The sequence below is a fragment of the Solea solea genome, chromosome 2, assembly GCF_958295425.1.
Source record: "Solea solea chromosome 2, fSolSol10.1, whole genome shotgun sequence".
Lineage (NCBI taxonomy): Eukaryota > Metazoa > Chordata > Actinopteri > Pleuronectiformes > Soleidae > Solea > Solea solea.
In genome coordinates this window covers 24,593,808-24,617,220 of record NC_081135.1, presented here as the reverse complement: position 1 = coordinate 24,617,220, position 23,413 = coordinate 24,593,808, and the positions used below count along the sequence as shown (strand labels likewise).

At 39.8% G+C, this 23,413-nt stretch overlaps 2 protein-coding genes across 2 annotated transcripts; one reads left to right on the top strand and one right to left on the bottom strand.

Moving 5' to 3' along the window:
- Positions 1 to 555: 555 nt before the first annotated feature.
- On the bottom strand, positions 556 to 14,025 carry mospd2 (motile sperm domain containing 2). The gene is made up of 15 exons (XM_058612295.1): positions 13,809 to 14,025; positions 13,637 to 13,694; positions 12,959 to 13,114; positions 11,783 to 11,869; positions 11,501 to 11,655; positions 10,213 to 10,273; positions 10,044 to 10,082; positions 9,818 to 9,942; positions 9,483 to 9,656; positions 5,547 to 5,662; positions 2,851 to 2,944; positions 2,407 to 2,503; positions 1,951 to 2,071; positions 1,740 to 1,842; positions 556 to 1,115 (listed from the first exon to the last, which is right to left on the bottom strand). The coding sequence occupies exons 1-15, from the start codon at positions 13,839 to 13,841 to the stop codon at positions 978 to 980; spliced, it is 1,557 nt and encodes a 518-aa protein (XP_058468278.1). The 5' UTR covers positions 13,842 to 14,025; the 3' UTR covers positions 556 to 977.
- Positions 14,026 to 14,189: 164 nt separating this feature from the next.
- On the top strand, positions 14,190 to 22,339 carry fancb (FA complementation group B). Its single transcript, XM_058612294.1, has 8 exons — positions 14,190 to 15,280; positions 15,487 to 15,642; positions 16,090 to 16,176; positions 16,417 to 16,545; positions 17,321 to 17,493; positions 18,465 to 18,895; positions 18,985 to 19,225; positions 19,999 to 22,339. The coding sequence occupies exons 1-8, from the start codon at positions 14,384 to 14,386 to the stop codon at positions 20,408 to 20,410; spliced, it is 2,526 nt and encodes an 841-aa protein (XP_058468277.1). The 5' UTR covers positions 14,190 to 14,383; the 3' UTR covers positions 20,411 to 22,339.
- Positions 22,340 to 23,413: the final 1,074 nt, after the last annotated feature.

Sequence of the window (23,413 nt, the reverse complement as noted above, 5' to 3'; positions counted from 1 at the left end):
TGAAGAGGGTGACCATGAGAATATGCACCGTTTAAAATCGAGTTCAACGTAGGATTAGTTTACTCATTATACAAATCTTTCTAATCATCCTTTCAGTGCGAGCAGTCACCACCTACTACAGAAAACAAGCAACAACTGTAGCAGGCAGCCAGCCCTTCTGTGCAACTAATAACAAAACTGTAATCAGTCCTCCTTTTGCGGCTGCTCGTGCCCTGATTGCTGTGGGCTGGATCTTGTTATAGATATCAGTGCCTTCCCACTAAGCTACGACTGAGTTGAGCCACATCCTTGTACTCGCCAGTAATTGCTTTGGTATTTTTAGTTTGCAAGAGTCGGGGTAATTAAAACAAATGTAGGAGACGGTGGAGACATTGACGATCAAGATCCCCTGTGGCTCCTTGGTCTGAGTGCGGCAAAGTGTAGTTACGTAGGTCATATACGACAATGTTTTCAATCAGATACCGCTAGCAAAAACTTCAAAATGTGTAAACGTTCATTTTTTTTGCTCCACGTTTACTCATTTACATAAGAAGAAAATCAAACTGTGAAAAGAAATAAGTTGGAAAAAAAAGTTTATTTTATATATTCTGTCGATTTATTTAATGTAAAAATTGTACATTGTGATCCAAAAAATAACTAATATTTCCTAAATAGCGCAATAAATACCCATTTATCTTCACATGATCGTTTTTTTAAAAAAATACATGAATTATAGATATCACACTGACAACAGTGTCTCTGTTACAGAAACAGTCAAGTACTTAGTAAAGAGACAAGTACAATCTCTTCAGTTAAAAGCTCAGTGACGACTCACATGTCCCTAACGTCAGTTCTCCTCCTCCTCCTCCTCCTCCTCTATGACAGCAGGCTGTAGGGAGGGCGTGAATGATGACCGTCCCTCAGGTGGTCAGCTGTGGCCCCGCTGGAAACATCTGTGTCTGCTGTCGACTGATGCAGGCAGAGGGAGAGGTGGCACGTCAAGACGGCTGCAGGTGAAGACACAGCAGGTTCAGCACCACGAGGACCAGCACGAGCCCAGTGAGAACCTTCTGCAGCCACAGACTCGTGTTCAGCTTCTGCTCCAGCCGTGAGTTGTAGGCCATCATTCGCATGAGCTGGTGCGGGAAACAGAAACAAAACAATCCCCACATCACTCGCTGTTTCTTTTCACTCATCATAGACACACGTCAGACAATAAAGGAATAGTTTTGGAAAGACAGGAACCTGGAGGGAGAAGACAATTAGCTTAGCATAAAATTTGGAAGCAAGAAGAAACTACCACACTAGCTTTAACAAAATATAAAAAAAAATGAGAGCACATTTAAAATAACTTAAAGGTCCAGTTTGTAACACTTAGGGGACAGAAATTGAATTCAATAGCCATAAGTATGTTTTCATGAGTCTGTATTCACTTTTAAATAAAAAATTATTTGGTTCTCATAGTTAGAATGCAGCCCACACCAGCCACAGTGTGTGCTTTGCATTTTGAAGAGGAAGTTTACTAAAATTAAAGAAGAACAACATGCTGTCTGGTAAGACCACTGTAGTTTCTTCACAGGCTTGGTAAAGAGAAGGCTCATTACACTCTGCAGTCTCAACATTAGATGTCAATAAACCTTACACACTGGAATTTAACATGTCTTTCTTATTGGTGCATTTCAGATGAGATTGAGGATGATGCATGCCCCCCCCCCCCCAAAAAAAAAAAGTACTAGGTTTCCCCTTTAAACAGAACTCACCACTGTGTCTAATTCAGTCTGCCCGCTGGTCCCTGTATCCAAAGAACCGTCCCTGAGAGATCCCGCTGTTGTTTTAATGCTCTCCAGAACATGGCAACGTAATCTGTGGGAACAGTATATTGATTCATGAGGAGTCCACCGTCACAACTGTGATAACAACTGTACACAAAGAAGACATCACCATCGGGTTTAAATACAGAGGTGTGTGTACCTGTGTTCCATGATCTTGGCTTTTGGTACTTCTTTCCAGAACTGTGCAAGTTCTTGTGATCCGGCATTGTCCATCTCAGCAGCCATGACCAGAAATCTGTCCTGTGGTGAGGCCTGAGATCCTGCAAATTAAGAGAGATGTTGTTGCTGCTTTAAATGCTTGATGAATATCCTACTTTTTGTGATTAAAAAAAGAAGGTTAAAGAAATTAAGCCTTATTTATTCAGTAAATATGAGAGAAGGATTTAAGCTGCAAACAAAACAACAACAACACTCAAGTGCTGCTTCTTTTGAGCAACGTGGAGAATAACATGCAGCTAACACGTTAGAGCTCAAAGGCCACAAGAGGTTTTTTCTCAAACAGTATTTCCTGTGTCGTCTGATAGTTTGTTTTCAGCCTCTCACTTTGAGAGAGTAACATATTCTTTGGTTCTGCATTTGAAAACCAGCAAAGTACCTCCATGTAAGGACACCACTATGTCCACTGAAGCTCCAGGTTCACAACAGCTGCTACTGGGCTTCACTCTGTACTTCTCAGGTGCTGTGGTCCGTACCTGCAGAAACACCACATTCACCACATTTAATTTACTAATAAAGTCCACGAGATATGTCACACACTGAGCGTCAAGTTGACATCAATACAAAACCAAAAAGGAATTCAGTATAATGACAATGAATACAATAAAATCCTCACTCTTAAAGTGAATATCTGGTAATTATACTGCACAAAAGATTCCACTGACAATTACTAATCCACATTCCAGTTCAATTAGCAGAATCAAACAATGGCATCATATAATTATCATTATTTTATATTCGCAGCAATCATTGTGTCAACCCAGACATCCTTCACTAACGAGTGCCCGAGTTGGCACAAGCATGCGAGTGTCTTCACACCCACCTTGAAGGCCACTTGATTTTTGGTCACATTGTCCAGGATAATGAGACATTTCTTCTCAGTCTCTCCCGAACCAAAGCTGAGCTCCTCCGCAGGGCTGGAAAAAGAAAAGAAGAAGAAAAAAAAAATACTGTCACAGGAATTGGATAGAATTGCAGAGATGTTGGTCTTGAACACATCACAGTAATTCTGTGCCATAAAACGTCTATGTGTGCACTCCAGAACTCCCACTTAAGTAGCAACACGTGTCTCTGTTTTATACAGCTTATGGATACAAATATGCCTACCGTGATTTATGTGCCCTGCCGTCTGTGTGGGCTACTATCATTCAGGGACCTGTTGCTTTTCCTTCTGCACATCACCTAAAATAAGAACCTTAGCCAGTCTTAAATACTGGATGATGTACTTGCAGGATTCTCCGGTTCTTTTTCTTACACAATAATTACATTGAAGTCTAAAAAAGTCTTACAATTCATTATCTGGAAGTGCTGGTGGATGCGTTGTGGCAAGTTGATTTAACACCAATTAAATGATCAGAATGGAGTGCAAAAACCACGCATCTTTGATTAATCACTTAAATCAGGCACTGATTGGGGTCACACAACAGTATAATAGATGGCACTGTTGCCTTCCTCTGTGGAATGAGCACGTTCTCTCTGTGTGCCATAGGTGTGTGTGAGAGTGGGTGGTTGTTTGTCTCTTTATGTTTGCCTTGCAATGGACTGGAGACCCGTCCAGGGCACACCCTGCCTTTCACCCTAGGCCACCTTGTATTGGCTCCAGCATCCCCACGACCCTCATGTGGAGGATAAAGCGGTAGAAAATGAGTGAGTGAGAGTGTTATGCTTGATGATAGTGCTGACCTGAGTTCACATAATGTGGTTTGCGGATTAAGATTCATCTTCAGCTCCTGATTACTTGTGCACTTAAGTTCAGTAAAACCCAGCTGAGCTTCCTTTAAGAGGGGAGGGGCAAGGGACGTGCATATGACTGGTTGACAGCAGCGGACACGGTGTGCATCAGTAACGGACCGAGAAAGAGCTTAAACATAATGTGTGCTGTAGTTTACAACCTGTAAACTATCTGTGCTGAAGCACAAAGACCAAATTAGACGATACGTGTCCATGCTGTTTGTGACCTGCAGTTGTAATTATCTGGCAGTGCACTTATCCCTGTTGTTTGTTTTATGCAAAACAAACAGTATGTGCATGTAAGCAGACCGGCTGCTCTCCATCCTCCCAATACAGAACATCATTACCCATCAACTTATTGGCTTTTAATATCTATAGATGGGGAATACATTTAATTAATTCAATAAATGAAGGCAAAACATAAAATTCTTCCTTTTGGGTCTCACGAACTTCACGAACTATGAGTCGTGTGTAATCGATTCATTCAGTTTTTGTAAACACTGAGCGCTTTGACAAACATAAACTGGTAAATGGATGTCTTATATATGTCCAAAAGTTAGAGTCTTTGGAGTCTGTCATTTACTGGAGCTCAGAGGGAGTATTCTAACTCTGGAAACCTTTGGCGAACATGAGATCAAAGCCCACTACTCCCTTTAAAAGCCCCCAGCCTTGAATTAAGGCTAACACAGCTCAGAAACATAATTGTATTTAAGGCTCATTTAAATCTGTTTATCAGTATTATTCACAGCCCACAGCTGTCAAAGTTCTCACATCAAAGCTTTTACTCTGTAAAAAAAAAACACACAGAAATAAGACTCCAACATATATTAGTCATGAAGATGAGGAGTAACTTCACACACTGTATGGATCTGATGTAGCCCAAGATCCAAACACATCGTGTCTGTGATCCCTCCTCTGCGTTACACTGCTTTTGAAGTTGCTCATTGGCTAGAACCTCTCGCTGATTACCGTGGCACCATTAAAAATTAACACCACCAGCTCATTTCTACTTAATGAACAATTGATTGGTAGCATCCTTAATTCCAGCCAGCGTGTGACCAGATCAATTGAGCTATAAAGGGACAAACACATCAATAATGGCTTTCTGCTTTAAGCCGATACACAAAGAGAACACCTTAGTCGATGCGTACAAGGCAATTTAAAAGTCTTATTGCGAGTGGCTTCAACACACACATGCATTCATTTGCAAGTTTATATTAAGTCTATATTTACTGCACATTTACCACCGTGCCACCATGCATCACCTAAACAAGCTTTGGAGGTGTCTTGTACCAATGCTGGGAACAAAGGATGATTCTTGATTCCTGTTGAGTGAATAAACCCTCAGTTCCTGTATTAACTAGTCATCCTGGCTTCAAGCCTTTATGTATCTCAAACACAAACAAGTTCTAATAGCATTGATGGAGTTAGTTTGTCTGGTCAGCCATAAATAAAATGTGATCCAGAGTGAGTTTTCATCCCCAGAATCATATTTCTACAAGCTTAATGAACAGAAAGCCAAAGGTAGCAGTTGTTATTGTACCTCAAAGAGTATTCACAGTTCTGTCTATCAGTGTTATCTGCGCTCCAGGGTTTTGAAAAGACCTTTTCAGTTTCATTTAGGCATGTTAATTTGAAGGCTCACATTTGAAATGTGCCTTGTGTTTGAGAGGTTCTATTCATTTTTGGCATCAATAAAGTTTTAGGAAGCTGAAGAAATGATTTTCTTTTCGGTAACAGACACATGAGGCAAAGATAACAGATGGAGATATGAGCAGGGTGACATACCTAACATCCAGCAATGGGCCTTTAAAGGTGGTCAGTGGCTTTCTAGCTCCTTTGGTCCTAGCACTGTCTCCTTTATCATTTTCCTCTGCCTTCACATTGTCATCCAGGAAATTCACCTGAAACAACAAAGACCCCTTGATTAGAAACTGTACACTATCAGTGTAATCACATGACCCTTACTTAGTTCCTTTTATGAAAACCATCCAGCAAAAGTCATCAGTTATTGAAGCCCTTGACTGTCAAATAGAATGATTAATCAGCAATTCATTGGATATAATGGTATGTGTCAATAAAATAAGTTATTTTTTTTTCTTTCTTGACCCACGTGATTTTTCAACAGGCAGCATGTTCATTCGAAAATGCAGAAAAAAATAAACCACAGACTCATGACTTTTGACCAAAATAACCTTGGTCGAAAGTATCTCAACCAGGTCAAAGGTCATGGATAAACCATCACTTCAGCACAACTTCTGTAAACCTTGCCCCAGATCATCTGCAGGCAGACCACATGACCGTATATCATCTAAGGAAACAGAAATTGAGAAACCTCTGTATCAGTGTTTTTTCTCATGGGTAAAGTTGGTGATTTGGGAATATTGATGCTTTCACATTGAGGACGGCAACCCGTGTGTAATCACATGCAAGTTCATGAGTAGAATGGAGGGAAGAAGGGCAAAGAGGGGGGGGGGGGGTTTGGAGTCAAAGGGAAGTGGACTGTAGAGTGCATGTTATGTAAGTGATAAGTAACAAAACATGTCATCTTAATTTTATGGCTGAAGGTCATACTGCAGCTGCCACAATAAAGACATCAGGAGATAATCAGCCGATGATGAAATGTCTCTATTTATTTGTCATTTTAAAGAGCAAGCGTAACACAATTAAAAAAATAAGTAAAATCAAGTCTAAATTGTAAAAAAAATAAACCTTGAAATACTAGATTGTTTTACACAAATTGGTAAGACAAACAATAGTGCCATTATTGCCAAATGTTTACACAAGATTACATTCTTGATTAACAAAGAACAAAATCAATAAATACTGAAAAACACAATTAATTCAAAAGCACAATCAAGTACAATGCAATAAAAAAAGACCATAATAAAACACATCTACAGTTAGATAATGTCTTAATAGTTTCTAAGCATTTTGCAAAATGGAAAGACAAAAAGAACAAAAAAAATGTCATCATTCTATCAGAAATGTTAGAGAAATGCTCAAAATGAGGAGTGTTGATTTATTTGAAATAAATACATAATTAAAATAAAAAGTCACAACCCCCAGTTGTCTACGTCATGTGCAATCTTCAGGATCACCAGTGTTAGTAAATAAGGCACAGGAGGGCTTTTATTAAAAACGTGCCTCAAAGGCAAGCATGGTTTAGTGCTAAAGCAGTCTACTGTAATATAACAGTAATTATCTTGGTAGTTTTAGAATCTGAAATAATAAAAGAAATGTTAACGGTAGTAGTGATGAGCTTACTGCCCATTTCAGCTATAATTCAACTGAAATGAGTTCTTCACTTGGTTCAGTATTTACACACTAGTGTGTAAGATGTAGGCTATCCATCAGTTAGCCTATATCCTTTGTTTGTCTTTTGTGGTTTTTAAAAACATGTTTAGTTTAGAGGATGAAATTAAAATATTTAGTCCAGCATAGGTCAAGGAATGACAAATGTCAAAGGGTTGGCGAGGACATCAGTCGACTGCGAGGGAGGTGCACTCACAAAAAAAAAAAAAAAAAGGTTTGAAACATGTGAGTGCACCTGCCTTTCCAGCCTGTAGAAAACATCCGGACACAAAGCTCCTTGTGTGGGTGTGATCCTACACTGCCTTACCACCTCCAGCCCTTGTTTCAAAACAGAGAGAGAGGCAATTAGCTTTCTGGAGCCATCACATTTTTAGCACAGTGCTGCCTGGAACCGAAGAAGAATTCAGGTCAGGATGGGTGGTCGTGGTGGTGAGGGCAGAGAGTCTCTTGTTTTTCTGAGAAAATGGGATCAGCTCAGGAGCAGGGCTTGACGTGAAGACTGGCTGGCAAGTTATTACAGAGGTTTAATCACAGCAAAGGCTACGAGCTAATCTCGCTCATCTCATCGAATCACTGAAAAACTATGTGCATGTTTGTTAAGTTACTATGATGGTCTTAGCTAGTAGATTACAGAAAAGTGTTGAATAAACAAGCGTATGGCCAAACCTATGTTGTTTTAAATGCTATATGATTCACCATTCAAAGTTACAGTTTATAGAAAAGACTGCTGATTACTGCTATTACCTCGCCTCGGATATTCTTCAACAACCCATTTACTTGTATTCAGGATTAATAATACAATTACTTACAATACATTATACCTCGCTCAGTGTGTGTGGCGTTTCAAGATGTTCTTCCTCCTCCTCCTCCTCCTCCTCCCCAGAGCTGACTCACAAGTGTTGATATATAGCCTGACACCTCAGGGAACTGTAGCGCTCGTTATAATACAGTTATACAAAGGTTTAGTGTCTGGAGATGAAATTAATCCTTTTGCTCCAATATAGAGCCTTGCCCCTTTTCTCTTTGGTTATGCAGGGCAAGAGCAACCCTACTGTGGCCAAACAGGTGCCAGAAATGGTGTGAAGTGATCCTGTGTTTATATTATATCACAATAAGAACCTTGGCAAACCTGAAATGTGTGACTGTACAGTATTGTTCAGGCTAAATGACAGATTTACATGCCTCTACTTTGTCGTTTTTAAATCTCTTGTGCATGACCATTATGTTATTTGTTGACAATAAGAACACCATTTGTTTGTTAGGGATTAGGAGGCTCAATGGGTAGCTCGAGTGACACAGTACTGCTAGGTGTTTACTGTAGAAGGAATTTGTGTGCTATAGACTTGATATTTATTAATCCTCACATTAAATATGGTTTAAATCCAAGTTTGTAATTCTCTGATAGGACAAGGCAACATATTTGTAAATAAAAGGTTCAATAGTAAACCTCAATAATCCAAATATAATTCATACCCATGGTTGAAGACAAGATGTGTAATAGGCATATCCTGAGATGACTTCTTTAATACCAGCCATCTATATACATGCAGGCTTCTTTTGCATGCTCCTAGCTAGAAAATAAGCCAAATAGATTATGAAGTGCATTAGTATGGAAGAGAACCTGTGACATTAGCTACATTCCTACTGCAAAGTATGTGCAATTCATTGACATCAGAGTGAACAGGAGGCAATGGGTGCTGCAAAGATGAATCCTGTATCTCCTGAGGGGGAAACAGAAATCCAGCAAGAGCAGGGAAAAAGCTTAAGTAACTGACTTGACAAGCTCTGTGGATCATATGAGAAGCTGGGAAGATGAGGGGAACAGTGTGCTGACTGTGGTGCATGGGTTTTGCTGGCAGAGTTTAATTGCAACCAAAGACATTTGGAGTCACCTTCACACAGACAATGAGCAAGAGCTTAAAGTCTATCAAATCCAGACACTGCTTGCCACTTAATTCACAGTTGTCTTGACAGAGCGGCCTGATTACATGGTGTAATCACAGGCTCAATTTAAAAAAAATTAGGAAAGAGAGCACACAAGGAATCTTTGACCATACGACATCTAATTTAAGGAGGACACCACTGCAAGAAATGCCCAGAATCAGAATGGCTCTCGGCTCAATCAGTCTCAGCTTATGTCACACATAAGTGTAACTGCAACCAACTCTAACTGTTTTGACATCAGCAATACTTACTCACGTGCACTTTTCATACATATCCAGATGACAATGAACTCACGTAAAGAACCCACATGTGTCCTACCAAAGCGAATACACAACACACAGGAAACAGTCCTACTCTATGTTGTGTTGAAAATAAATAATTCATTTTTTTAGTGCATCTAATTTCTGAAAGCTGCTAGTAATAGTAAGATGTGGCATGAGATTTAATAAAGAAAAGAAAATGTACCTTCTTGGGCTTCACTGCAATCTCAGAGTTGAAACTGGACTCAAGCGCATCTTTGCTCTCCATTTCACCCTCTTTGCTCTCCGTGTCATCCTCACTAAGAATGGGCCCATTTTCACAGATGGGTGTTTGGAAGTCATCATCAGGAAGAGGTGGGTAGCTATACTTGAAGGGATCCTGGGGTGATATCAGATAAGTTCACTCAACATTACAAATTCAGTGCAGCATAAAAAGTACTCAACGAAACAAAAGTGGGTCTTAGAATGACCCTAACCCATATCATTCCATTACTACATTAAATATTACCAGACTCATGACTACTTCGAGGAACTACATACCGTTCCACCCATATGGAGTGGCAGGTACTCGGGGCCAATAAATGTGTGGACCTCAGATCTGGATGCAAATTTCAGTTTGCTGATTGCCTCGGGACCCAACCACGACCTCACAATCTTCCATGCAGCTGAAATAAAATAAAGTTTGACATATGAATAGATGGGTTACCAATGCACATAAAACATACACATTTGTATGGAGTGTTTGAGAGGACAGACTCAGTCTTACCATTCATGATCCAAGGCATATCCACAATGATCATTTTGGCTGAAATGGTGAGTGGAGACAATTTAATATCATTGGTTTAACTTGAACATAACTGAAAATGACTATAAGTAAATGTAACATACTGGATAAATGTTAATTGTATTGTGTTTTTATAACATTTATTACTTACACAAAAACTTTGGATAGTATACTTTGAAGCAATTAATAACGTACTTCACAAACTCCATGTCCTGAAAAACAGAGGGGGAGACGGTGATTTAAAAAGTACAACAAAACAGAAGAGTTCAAAAAGAGGCTTTATGGATTTTCAGCACCTTTTCCCACCTAGCAGACACTAGATGTGACGTGACCTACTTCACACAAAAAGAAAATAGATAACAACAGCCTTTGCATGACCCCTGCTTTAGGACTGAATAATATTTCCGGTAAACAACTTGAGAATATTTTTGGCTTGTTTTCCACTTTTATTTTGATGGTCACCATTAACAAAACAGATGATATGCTGCAGTATTGTTTTGTAATGATTTAACTACCTACATCAAGCAACTTCTATCTTTTTGAAGACAATTTCCCCCCCCCCAAATAAACAAAAATCCTTCTGATCAAAACAGAATTAAATCAACACAATCAATATCTTATCACAGCTGAGAGATAGCATTCATACTGTGGATCACGTTAAGAAAGTGGATAGATAGGTGAATGTTTCTGCTATGCTTTAAAGTCCAATATGATAAATGTTTTGACTGCTATAAGACCAAAAGCCAATGTGTCAAAAAAGGCAGCCCTTATATCCTGACTGGGCTTCATAATTGACTAGAAGCCTTGTTGCTATGCAGGAGCCTTACTCCTGAGCATTAATGAGATCATACTGGGAGCTCTTATTCTAGCTCCTACTGTGGTTCAACAAGCCTCAATATGGCTGCTTTCAATACTGATCTTCTAATCTATTAATTTCATATTTGGGTTGCGACGCTCTTCATCCTTCCTACCTTGGTTTATTTTTATCTAATTGAGTCACTTCTGCAGGAGAGAGCAGAGCCAAGCAAATTCTCTCAGACAGAAAATGCCATCAAGGAGCTAACGCCTGTGACACAGTGAGTTTACGGATTAGGCAACCCACTCGAATTGACCAATTGGATTTAAAGGTTACTTTAATCTCTAAAGAGCAAAACCTTTAAGGGTTATCAGTCCCTGCAAGTACACAGCTAAAACTGCAAGAGATATAAGGACACTTAACAGCATTTCTATCACAGCACTAACACAGCAAGGACATTATCGTTTATTAAAAATATACATGTATAAGAGTGAAGCTAATTAAATGGAAATTAAAATATGTTTGAAGAACTCAAATAAAACATTAAATAATAATAAATGTGTTTTAAAAGAAAAAAAGTTGAAATCATACAATTACATTTTTATACCCCACCACCACTGAAAAAACAGCATTATGGACTTACTATATTGCTGAGGCCAGACTCACTCATGTCAAATACAACGGTTAGTGGCATCCCAGGTTCTCTGTTTGCATACTGCTCCAACCAGAAGGCAACATACTTCTTCTTGTCAAGAATTGTTTTTGTATCCTTGACATGTAGCTTGACTTTAAACCAAACTAAACACAAGAAACAAAGTTTTAGATATCCAAACACTTGATATCTATTTTCTTTGGTTTGGTTGGTTGTTTGAAGTAAGTTTGTTTAAAAAAAAAAAAAAAATAATAATAATAATAATGTACATACAGAGCTTGTTGCCCTCTTTGTCATAGCCATGGAGGTAAACAGCACCCGTCTCAAACATCCACCTAGGGATGGAGCTCTCAGTAAGATCTGAAAATAGAGGCAGACATTACATAGTTAACTGATGTTCTTTAAGCATGTGTTGCACAAGGGTAGATATCATTTTTAAGGTACACAGCTTCACACAGTTTCGAGCTAATAAACAATAATATAAATCAATACAACTCCCGGATTCTAAAGATGTAAATAGGGCAAATTTACAAAACAACTAATGAAACTAACTAAAGTTAATGACCCTAAACTGCCACAAAGGGTGGGAAAACCTAGGGACTCCCACACCAAAGTCTGAACTGAAGAAGTCTTTTGGATGAGAGGTGAAATGTTTACAAGAACCTGACAGAGGTCCAGTTGTCTTTGTTTTTAGCACTTAAAGACGACCATGACCTGGATGACTGAGAACCTTCACAGACCTAAAAGCAACTGTGAGACAAATTATATTTTGCTGAATGAAAGACAAATCAACAGTAAACAATCAAGACTAATTCCTCAGAAAACCAAAACAGAGATGGCTGTTTTCTCAGGGTCAGTCTATGCATAGAGATATGGGTGTTTAACACACAATGACACTCTGTGTGGATTCAACCCAGAGCAACACAAAGTCAACCAGTGATGTGTGGGTTGCTATCTGACACACAACTTAATATGCTAATGTCAACATCTGTTGTTGTGCAGTGTTTTAATTCTGGGTATTTATGAAGTTGTGATTGCTTTTTTAATTTTCTTTTCATTCTGTTATCAGCTGCTTGTATACTACTTCTGACAATATTAAATGTTCATTATTTAGAGATGTCTGCACACCTACGCACACCCAAAACAAAAAGCAGTATGAAGAGGGTCATGGTGGCTAACACTGAGGCTGCTGCTTCAGGTTCCCAGATGCCAGTCAACTTTTGGATATTCTTACACTTCAACCCCTTAGTTATTGTGGTTGTTTAAATATGTTATATAAAGAAACATTTTAAAATACACTAAAAAATTATTAAAAAACAAAACAAAATATACTTTTAATATTGAGAAAAAGTACTCGGATATTGTACCATCTAGTACTACAACCAAAACCAACTAAATTACAGGTAATGTGAAATTGTCATATTACAAATGTTCAGCATGACTTCTTACCATTCACACCATACTCTTTTCTCCATTGAAGACTCTCATCTATCATTTTTAAGGCATCATCGACAACATAGAGTCTCCATGTGAGGTAGCCCTCCACCAGAGAATCGTCTGTTTGAAGCCTCTCCACATCTCGGGAGTCGTATTTATCAGTTGAATCTGTAAACACAAGATGTATCATCACAAAAACTGAAATACATGGCATTCCACACGCTTTCACTTTCTACAACTGTTTAGAACTCACTTTATGACCTATTCTAAATCATTTTAATGTTCCACGTACCTGCCCAGTGACAAAATTTCCGTTTTACCCAAATCTGATGCAATGCATCACTCAGTGTTTAATACAAAGTTCATGTTTTATTGTACCCTACTACTTTAAAGTACTGCTGGGCTGACACTGTTGTGAGGCACTGTCAACCACCTGAAGGCCATAACAATATATTAAAACGCTGCAATGAGTCTCAATATGTTAAAATACATTACATAGCTCTTTTAACTAGTTGTCTGGTGTGGCTTTTTGGATTCCGATCATGTTGGTCAACATGACGTAAGGTCGCAGTAAGTGAACGGTTAAACGGTCACATTTGAGTTAACGGCAAAATGACAACATTCAAGCATGCTACTGAAGCCAAATGAGCATTTCATGATAATCATATCTACAAGGATGATGTGTGTAACCTTGGAGAAACTCATTCTTGAATCTCTGTCTCGTGTCCTCAATCTTCTTTTCGAGGTCCTGTGGTCAAAACAGAGTTCCTCTAAGTTAGACACGTCTTATAGACGTCCACAGAAATAAATAGTTAAACAGTGTAACATCCGAACTGTGTTATATCAGTCTTAAAAACGATACCTGCTCTCCTTCGTGCTGGTCAAGTTCAGCCATATTCAACTGCCCCCCTCTTGCAGATCTCTGCCGGTCTGTGTAGTTCCTTGTTGCGCTAGTAGCCACCTAGCTTAGCTTACGAACGTTTCGATGAATCAGTGCCGAGTGAGAAACTCATGCCTTGTAGTCGCCATTTTGGCTCCGACTGTGGCCACGCCTCTCTGCTGTGCCGGTTGTTTTTAGGGAAGAGCGAATGTAAAGTGTGGGGTTTTAGTTAACCGCTAGCCACGTACACTGTTAAGACAATTTAAATACAGATACGTTCGCTCGGTGTATTTCAATATTGTCAACTCACTTTTGTTTACCAACTGTCACCCACAATGCACCTGACCGGAAGCTTCGAATTTGTATTGGCGCGCAGCTGGAACGAGCGAGGCAGTTCAGCGACAGTTGAGTTCTTCCTTGTAAACAAATCTTGTGACTGGGCATGACATGTTTCACTCCGTGTCTGGTATGTGAAATACTAGCCCCTTTTCTTCGCGTTTACGTTAACTCAAGTTGTCAATGTGGAGGTATCTGAACATAACACACTTCTCTGCATAATGATGGAGATATCGCACCCGGAAAAGCTGTATCGAAATCGCAATCGGGTTTCCTTGTGTGGGAATATAATTTTGTTCGAAGACAGTGGTGAGAGGGGTAAACTCATATTCTGCAGCCTTTCATTCGAACGGGAGAAAAGCCGGTTTCTGCAGGCAGGGGCTGGAGCAGCTGTCATTGGCAGGAAAACAGCCGCTCAAAGTGTGGAGATTGTAAAGTGTAAATGTGTCACTGACTTTCAGAAGAGAGTCACCTCAGCTTGTGTTTTGGTGACACAGAAGAGTGTGAAGAGGGAGCGTTTCAAGTACACTCTGCTTACACTGAACAGCTCTCACCAACTGGAAACCCGTATTGAGTTTAAATTGCCTTATAAAATAAAAGAGGATGTGTCCATCCTCCAGGGGCCCACAGTGTTATGGAGCCACGCTGGCCATTTATACTATACATCTGTGCAGACAGGAGAGGTGAGACAATTACCTGCATGGTTCTCCAATAGTGTTGTTGGAGAACTCCCCCTCTCAAAAGGACAAACATTTGTTCTTCAGGTGCAAACTGAACACAACCTCACCGGAAGCCAAACCCCAGGCTATTTTATTCAGAGTGGACACGAGTTTGATGGCACCATGATCTTACCTCAGCCCTACGTTTGCATCACAAAGTGCATGTTGGTGCTGTCAGCTGACAGAGTAGAAGGGGCCCTGAAATCTGCTGTGGTGGTCGCAGCCACTTCTAATCAACAGTTGGTGTATATCCAGAATGGAATAGTAAAAGAAGTGTGTCCGCTGCCTTTTGAGGGACCAGAAGATATTCATTTGGTCAATGCTGGTGGGAATGGCTGTCTGTTGGTTGTGTCCTTTCGCCGGGGACATGTTTGCGCTGTGTGGAAGGAGACATTTCAGGTTTGTAAAATAACATTTGTAGAGTTTGCTAAAGCTTTCCCGTTTTACAAGTTTTAATAAGCCTACTGTATTTTGTGAAACTATTCCCCTTCCCCCATTGTTACTGATATTACATCTGAATGCCCCAGAGCTGCTAAACTGTCGTTTGTTGTTTGTTTGTTTTTTTCTAACAATGGCAATAAAGATCTACTCTCCTCTTTTCCCAGATTGCCTCCCACTGGTCAGGTGTCAGCTCTGTCCATGTCGATGACTTCCTGAGATGTGGAACAGACCAGATACTATTGATTTTTAAGGATGGCAGTGTAACAGGGCAGCCACCGGAAAGTTTCCTTATCACTGACCTCTGTGGTATTTTATATTCTGTAAGCCATACCTTGATCAGGGCTGTAATTAATTGTGTTTTATTGTCAAAGAATCTATTGATTATTTCATCTCTTAATCCAGGAAATGGTAGAGTGTTTCCCAAACCTCAAAATGAAGATGGCCTTTAAATTTCGTCTTTTGACAACAAACATAGATAATTTGTTTACCGTCAAATAGGGTCAGAGAAACCAGACAATATACACATGTAGGGTTAGAAGCTGAAATCTGAGAGCATGTTTTTTTTATTTTATTGTAGGGAGCCCACTGGAAACAATTATTTGATTATCAAAAGATTAATTTTTTGGCTGTTAATAATCAATTAATTGACTGACTATTGCAGACCTAACTTGTTATTCACTAGCATATGCTCTTTTCTAGTTGTTTTCATAGTTACACTACACTTGGTTAAAGTGCAAATGTGACTCATTGGAAATACATGTTTCCAGTGTGGACAGGACACTGGAGCTCCAAAGCAATCTCCTGCACCAGAGAGTAACCTTCTTACTCTTCAAGCCTTGGAGTCCAGACTACAGGTGAGCATCGATAAACTATCACTGGATCATGTCAGCACAAGGTGTTAATTCACTATTTGAATAACCATATTTCATGTGTAATTTTATCACGTTGTGGTTTTTTTTAATTTCTATAAATTATTAATGAATGATGCAGAAGGAAACTGACAGAAGTGTGTTGCAATAATAATATGGCCTAAATTGGTAACTCATTGACTGTAAAGTTACCATCAGTTATACTGTATATGATCTGTCTTTCAGAGTGGACTGACCGTTCTTCAGGAGCTTCGAGGAGAAGTGAGAGTGAAGCAAAGAGTCATACAACAGTCCGTCCAAGCCTTGACTGATGTAGTGTCAGACAGAGAACCTGTTCTCACACAGCCCGTGCAGGTACTGTATTTAAATATACAACCAGAACTTTCTGCACTTTCTTTGTGTATTGCAGTTAGTTCTGCTTTTTGTGGGCTGAGTGAATACACTGGGGACTCTTCATGGGAGAAACATTTGCCCTCTCTCTCATCCGGAGATAGAAAAACAAGAAGTCTTATGACTCAATACTGACAGCATTGAGATTTTAAGAGGCAGTATAATATTGTTGATATTGATGTGCCTGTTTTTCAAATCCACAACCTAAAAAAACTGTGAATTGTATGCACTGATTGTAATTTTCAGGGGCAAGCAACGTGTTTTTTTCAAAACACTGATGTGTATTTCTTCTAATCCTTCATTTAGTCCCAGCACTTCTCAGTTGTTTGTCAAGTTGTCTTGTTTGAAATGCCTAATCACATGAGACTGAGGCCACATTGCAAATGCTGCCAAGGGCATTGAGGAAACAAGGCCAAAATAGTGGAAATTAAAACAACATGTCACAACTGTTTTCTTGTCTTCTAGCTTTTTGTGACATGGCGTGATTTATATCCCTTTGTTCTCACACTCACAGTAAATAGTGTGAATGGGTCGAACCAAACTTCTATGAGAAGCAGATAAAAATAGTAATGTTACTATATACTACGTCAATTGTATTAGTGCGATACTGTTTTCAACCTGCATTTTAAAAGTCCATTACAGTGCTACCTAAAGGTCCATTGTTTCAAATTGAAATGTCTGTCACTGTTTTCACATATGTGTCATTGCTGAAAAAAAAGTCTTTGCACTTGCTGTGCAGGAAGGCCTCGTTGCTCTGTGGGAGTGTGATGATGAGTCAAAGGATGAGCCCTCGGATGAAAAGATGCAAGACACGCCAGCAGTGTCCTCGAAACCTCGCATTGACAAGCTGTGGCATCGCATCGCAGAGGACCGAATAGTTGTGGGATTGATACTGACGACTGACAGCTCTGTGTAAACATGTTTTTTTTTTTTTTATGAAATGAATTTTTCTGCCAAAAACAGACGATTGTCTGCTTCGTTTCGTGAGGCATCAATCTTAAATGGAGGAAAAGCACAGGTGTTAACGATTATGTTAACAATGGCTCTGTTATGTTCAAGTAAGTGTGTGACAAAGAGCCAGCATACACTCTGACATCGAGGAAGCTAAATGGAACTCAGCCATCATTCATTTTATTATTTACTTAAGTGCTTTTCCTGCCATCATCCGTCAAAATAGCTGCCCAATGAGTCCAGTGAGTCACGTTCTGTAAACGCGTAGCAGGGATTCTTCCAAAATTACAAATTTGATTGATGTCACGTCAAGCATAGGTTCATCTGGTTTAAGTGGACCCAGCTGTGCATGATAAAGATACAGGTGGGAGGTACTGTGTTGACGAACTGCTCGACCTAATAATTGCTGCCTCATTAGATCAGAATTACTGTTGTGTTGCCAGAATCTAATTAATGTGAGGATTTCCTTTGCTATCAATGAGGCAGTTAAAAAAAAAACACCCACCATAAAGCCTTTATCAACAAATATCACAATTTAAGGATGACATTTGCTTCTTTGATTACCTACTTTATAGGCCACATTCATTAGATGGTCACCATGGCAACATGTCCTTAATAACTCTCCCAGTTCAGTTAATGGGAACAAGAAGCAACCAGTCTCTTCCATCCACTTGTAAGTGTTTTTAATCTAATGTGGAGGAGATCGACTTCTGGCATGACTGCTTCGAGAGCCCGTGTTTGCTGTTTTGGTTGGTGCACTTGTGCAGCTGGTGTCATTTAGCCACTTGCTGATGTTATTGTTTTTAATCAGTTTACATACAGCCACACATTCATTCACACAAGACTGTCGACTTTTGGTATCTGATTTCCAGTCTGATTGCCCAGTGTCTGTGTGATATCTGATTGTTAGTGATGTTTTATTTTTGTTCCAGACCAGCGGCCAGTCTGAGCTTATCCATCCTGACAGAGACGGGCCAGAGCTCAATGCCCGCAGTCATCCAGACTCAGAGCCAAGTGTTGTGCCTCCCCACACCCTGCCCCTCCTCCTCCTCCTCCACCTCCTTCTCATCCTCTGCCTTCACATTACCAGAGCCTGCAGCCAAAAGAAGCAAGCAGCACAATGCCAGCACACCCAATGAACTCACCACATGCAAAATGGCTGTGACTGCAGTGACCAGGCTGAGTCCTCTGCTGAACTCTGGCTGTGTCAAGTGCCATGTCATGCTTCATTATGTCCAGAGACAAGATACTTTTTCTTTCATGAGCAACCCAACACCAGTTGTCCTGCATTGTGGTCAAGTAGCTGTGGATATCCACAGCGATTTCCAAACCCAATTGCTGAGACAACCCAAACTCAAAACAGGTAAAGTCACCCATGTCTTGATTTAAGATTTAAGATTTGACACAAGTGCGTGTGGTTATTACAATGTTGTCCTGTCTTTTTGTGCCCAGACGAGGTTAAAGAAGACTTGCTGAGTTTGTTGATACTGCTGGATCGATGGGTTTTCCACATAGACTCACATGATCAGAGCTTAGGTGATATAGATGGCTGGATTCAGAAAAGCGTGGGTTGTGAGAGGATAGATGTGAGCCCTCAGTATCTACTTTTAAATTCTGCGACACCATCTTCTGTCATGCTTCTGCACTGGCATCAGATAAACCCTTTCCGCGGGGAACTGTCCGTCCACTCCAGGTATTTCCTTTTTATTTATTACTGACCTCAGTATTGTAGGGTTTTAACAGTGATACATAAATATTGATAGTTTTCTGGCTCATTGTGTTCCTATGTGTGTATAAGAACAAACACAAGAGGGAGCCACTCTGAGGAAAAACATTTTTTTGAACCCAATGAAATAGGGCTACCAGTTAATATTGCTACCAGGCTCCTAACACCTATATTTATGCATCTCTCTCTATGCTCTCTATTGCTGGTTTAAATCTTGCATGGCTCTAATGTAGCCCCTTTACCCAGGAATTGAGTACCTCAGACATGTTTTAAGATTTGGGGGAATTGCATTTTCCAGTCAGTTGTACCTTTTTTTTAAAAAAAGTCTCCCAATAAGCTTATATTATTTGGGCTCTCTTTGTTTTTATTACTTTGATTATGAAGCACCCTGACTTGTGTAGGTGGAAGGGAAAAAAAAACGTTTTTGCCTGCCTAGCTTACCAAAAAGAAGTTAAAAGGACCTTTTATAGTCTATGCTCTGAATGTTGTTTTTTTGTATTTCTTGAAAAATATTTTTAAACTAAAATCTTCCTTTTCATGTGAGATGCTGCTTGTTTTGATAGTCAAGTAAATTGTGAGAATGTTACACAGGAGTAGGCAAGGATTTGAGTTCAGCTAGGGTGCATGTCACGTATGTCAAGTATGAAATGACAAATACCTGTACATAAACATGAGGAAACTTCAATAATCAATGTAGTATGTATTAATCTGCACATTTTGACTCTGCTTATCATTTGTAGCCAACTACAGACGCTTCAGTTCCTGGACTCTCTCTTGGCATACCTCCCTGTGTCCTGTATTGTCCAGCCTGCTAAAGGTACAAGATGGCAACATGCAGCTCATATATTTTCTTTGGCACTGGAGAAAGAGGTGGTGTCACTCAGAGACTGCGTGTCATCACTTCTGACAGAAACAGAGCAGGAGGAGGACAAAAAGTTTACTGGACACGGTGAAACCCCCGAGCCAACTTCTGTAGAGGGGCTACAGAGATGTAGAGAGGTATGGCAGCAGGACAAGAAGAGGATTAGGATGATGTTGAGCCCCCTGGTGGATATGGGGAGGTATCGTCAGCTGATCCAAAGCGTGTGCAAAGTCCAACTGGATGGAGACACGGCAGCTCTCTTAGAAATACAAAGAGCTTTGCTCCATTAATCTGTAGTTATTGCCAAATGTCATTGTAAAATCTTTGTCTTCTCATCGAGCAGTTGGTTTTACTGGGGGGGGAAGCCTGTGTGCCTTTATGATTGATTGAATGTTTTGTCAAGTGTAATAACAGATGATAGGTTATCATATCATGTATGTTCTGCACATTTTACCCTTACTGAGGAAAGAGCTATGCCTGTTGCTGACTCTTCTCTGAACCAAGCATCTCTCCTGTCAGAAAACCTCTTGGGGTTCATATCTTCTTAGTGCCTGTTGCCACTGCCTATTTTCCTGGGATCACCTCCTGGGTTTCACAGCTTGAATGTGACACTGATGCAATAGTGCATCTCTGATCAGCTTGTTCCTCTTGTTCATGTCCCATTAGAGCCGGTGTTCAAAAAGGCTCTTTAAGATCCGTTTGTTGCCGTTGTGTGCTTTTCATTATGAGACGGATACCACTTTCATCCTTGAGTGAGAAACTCTTTGTGTTTATAAATTAAGACACAAATAGACAGTAGTACAGAGGCTTATACATTTACTCATGGGTATAGTTAACTGAGGGCTTTTAGTGTTATTTCCACACACTGATCAGTTTGGGGTTTTTTTGCCTGTGAAATGATGTAAAGAACTCAGTAGCTGCACAGGCTGTCAATGGGAAATGCCATTTGTCCAAGTAAACATCAAATCGCACTTAAAAGGGCCGAGTCTTTGCTGGGTACATAAAGTCTGGCAGCTTCAGAAGTCGTGTTGACTGAAATGGCTTTTTTGAGTTTTTTTCCTATCCCAGAGGAGGGGGGGAGGATAAACGAAGATGTGCTTCTCTTTTTTTGGTTTGTTTGTTCCAGAAATGTGTGTGTGTACAGTATAGTACTCATTCATTCCAAGGAAAAATCAACTCCCCCTCTTTTACACCTTTTAATGTCCGTGCAATGTCACACTGGACTCACTTCCTCAGTACTCCCTTAAGCAGAGCTGTAACAAAATTACTTCAGCTTTATCCAACATGATATCGTAGTATATAAGCACTATAAAACCATGAAAAATCTTTTTTTTATGTTGTGAAATCTCATCTTTGCACCTCAGTTAGCTTTTTCTGTCCTCCCTGTTCTCCTCTCCAGCCGCCATGCGGACTGGTTGCTCACAGAAACCCTTTTTCTTATTACAGCTTCACACACAGATTCAAATCTCCCCCTCAGTCACAGACCTATGTCACCGCTAGCAACAAAGAAGACTTGTGAATCCCATTTGGTAAATAACACCAGTAAATGGCCAGTGGCAAAGTCGATCACATGTGGAAAAAAAAGTCATCTGTATTGGTGTTCCCTCAGAGCCCCGACTGCCACCCAGTGTAAAATATATGTTTTGTCATGCCATTATTGCCTGTGAAGTTCTATTAACTCTGAGTGGTGGAAGTAGGCTGCAGGGTTTCTAACCTTCTCGTCTTAATGGGGAACGAAGATGTCGTAGAATAATAATGTCGCTGTTGTTGTGAAGCATCTCAAGACATTTAAACAATTACGTCGAGATGGGATGTTTATATGACTTGCAGGCAATTTGACCAAATGTGACAAATTGACATATTTGTTCTCTTGTAAATGGAATCCCATTTCTGCCAGAAAAGGAAAAATTAATTTAGAATAAATGAGCTAAATTAGAATATCTCATTTTCATTTACCAAATGAAACATTTAAAATTTAATTCTCCGCTATTTTTTGTCATGGCTAACTTTTCATCTGTCATACCCACGTTAAAAATAAGTAATACTGATATTGATTTCTTATTATTGATGGATAAATGATACGCTACATCTCCAGGAGGCATCATGTTAAATCTGGTTCTAATGTAAATTGATTAACCTCTTTGTTTACATGTGAATCAGAGCTTAGGCCTTCGATAATATGAAGCTGAGTCATCCATTAAAGTGAAAGGAACTACGAAGCCATGTTTGTATCGATGCTGAATGACGAGGGCACTGGTCTGGAGTTTGCCTCCCGGTTAACTTATTGATTAGGGTCAGATGATTTTTTTTTTCCCTCCTCTGGACCTGGGTCAACCAAACAGAGGAGGAAGACATTGATTATACCTACATGAATGTGCGGTGTACGGTGGAGCTATTGTAATGTATGGCTTTGCAGCATTTAAGTCAAATGTTACTTACTTTATTCCGCCCTTACACAGGCTGAATTATACTTGGATAGACCTGGCTATTGTGAACTGATTTTTACCATAATGGTGGAAATGTAGGCTGTTCAAGTTCACTCACTAACTTCCAACAACATCCGGCTTCCTTGTTACGGGAAAAAAGTGAAGTTGCACCAAAGTTTTTCAGATTGTGGCACACTGAAGTTCTTCTTCGTGTATCTCCTGAGGATACAGTTCTTATTTTGAATTCTCAAACACTCCTGAGGATACTTGTAAAGAAAGTGTGCCAGCCAACATCCTGTACATAATAGTGCCATTTCACATGTGCGGCTTGAACAATGCCATGGAAGCGTCGCCGTGTGAATATTCCCCACAGGAAACTGATTTGGTTATTTACATAATTCTTCTTTTTTTTTATGTAGTGCAGTAATGATATCCAGGCATACACTTTAATCAAACCCGTACACCACTGTCCTTAACTTCATTAATGTCCTGCTTTTCCAGTCACATAAGCCCACTTGCTGTGCAGTTGCCATGGCAACCCTGATTTCTTGCCTCGCTCAGACCTCTCAGTGTTGTTTCCCTAAACCTTAATGAATGAGGGAAAGTTGTTTTCCTCTTAAACACACATTATATGCTGCAAACAATGTTACTTCATTTTCAGTTTAATTGCATACAGACCGCTGCACCCTTGCATATTAAAGCAGCAACAAGAACGGATTGTGCCGTGAGGCTGTGATGCTGAGTAGAATAGTCTTTCAATGTGAGGATTAGTATCAATGATTAGTTTATAATCTCTGGGTTTTGAACATTAAAAAAAAGGCTGGATATTTATTCACACAGCCTTTTTTTAAACAAGCCAACCGTGGA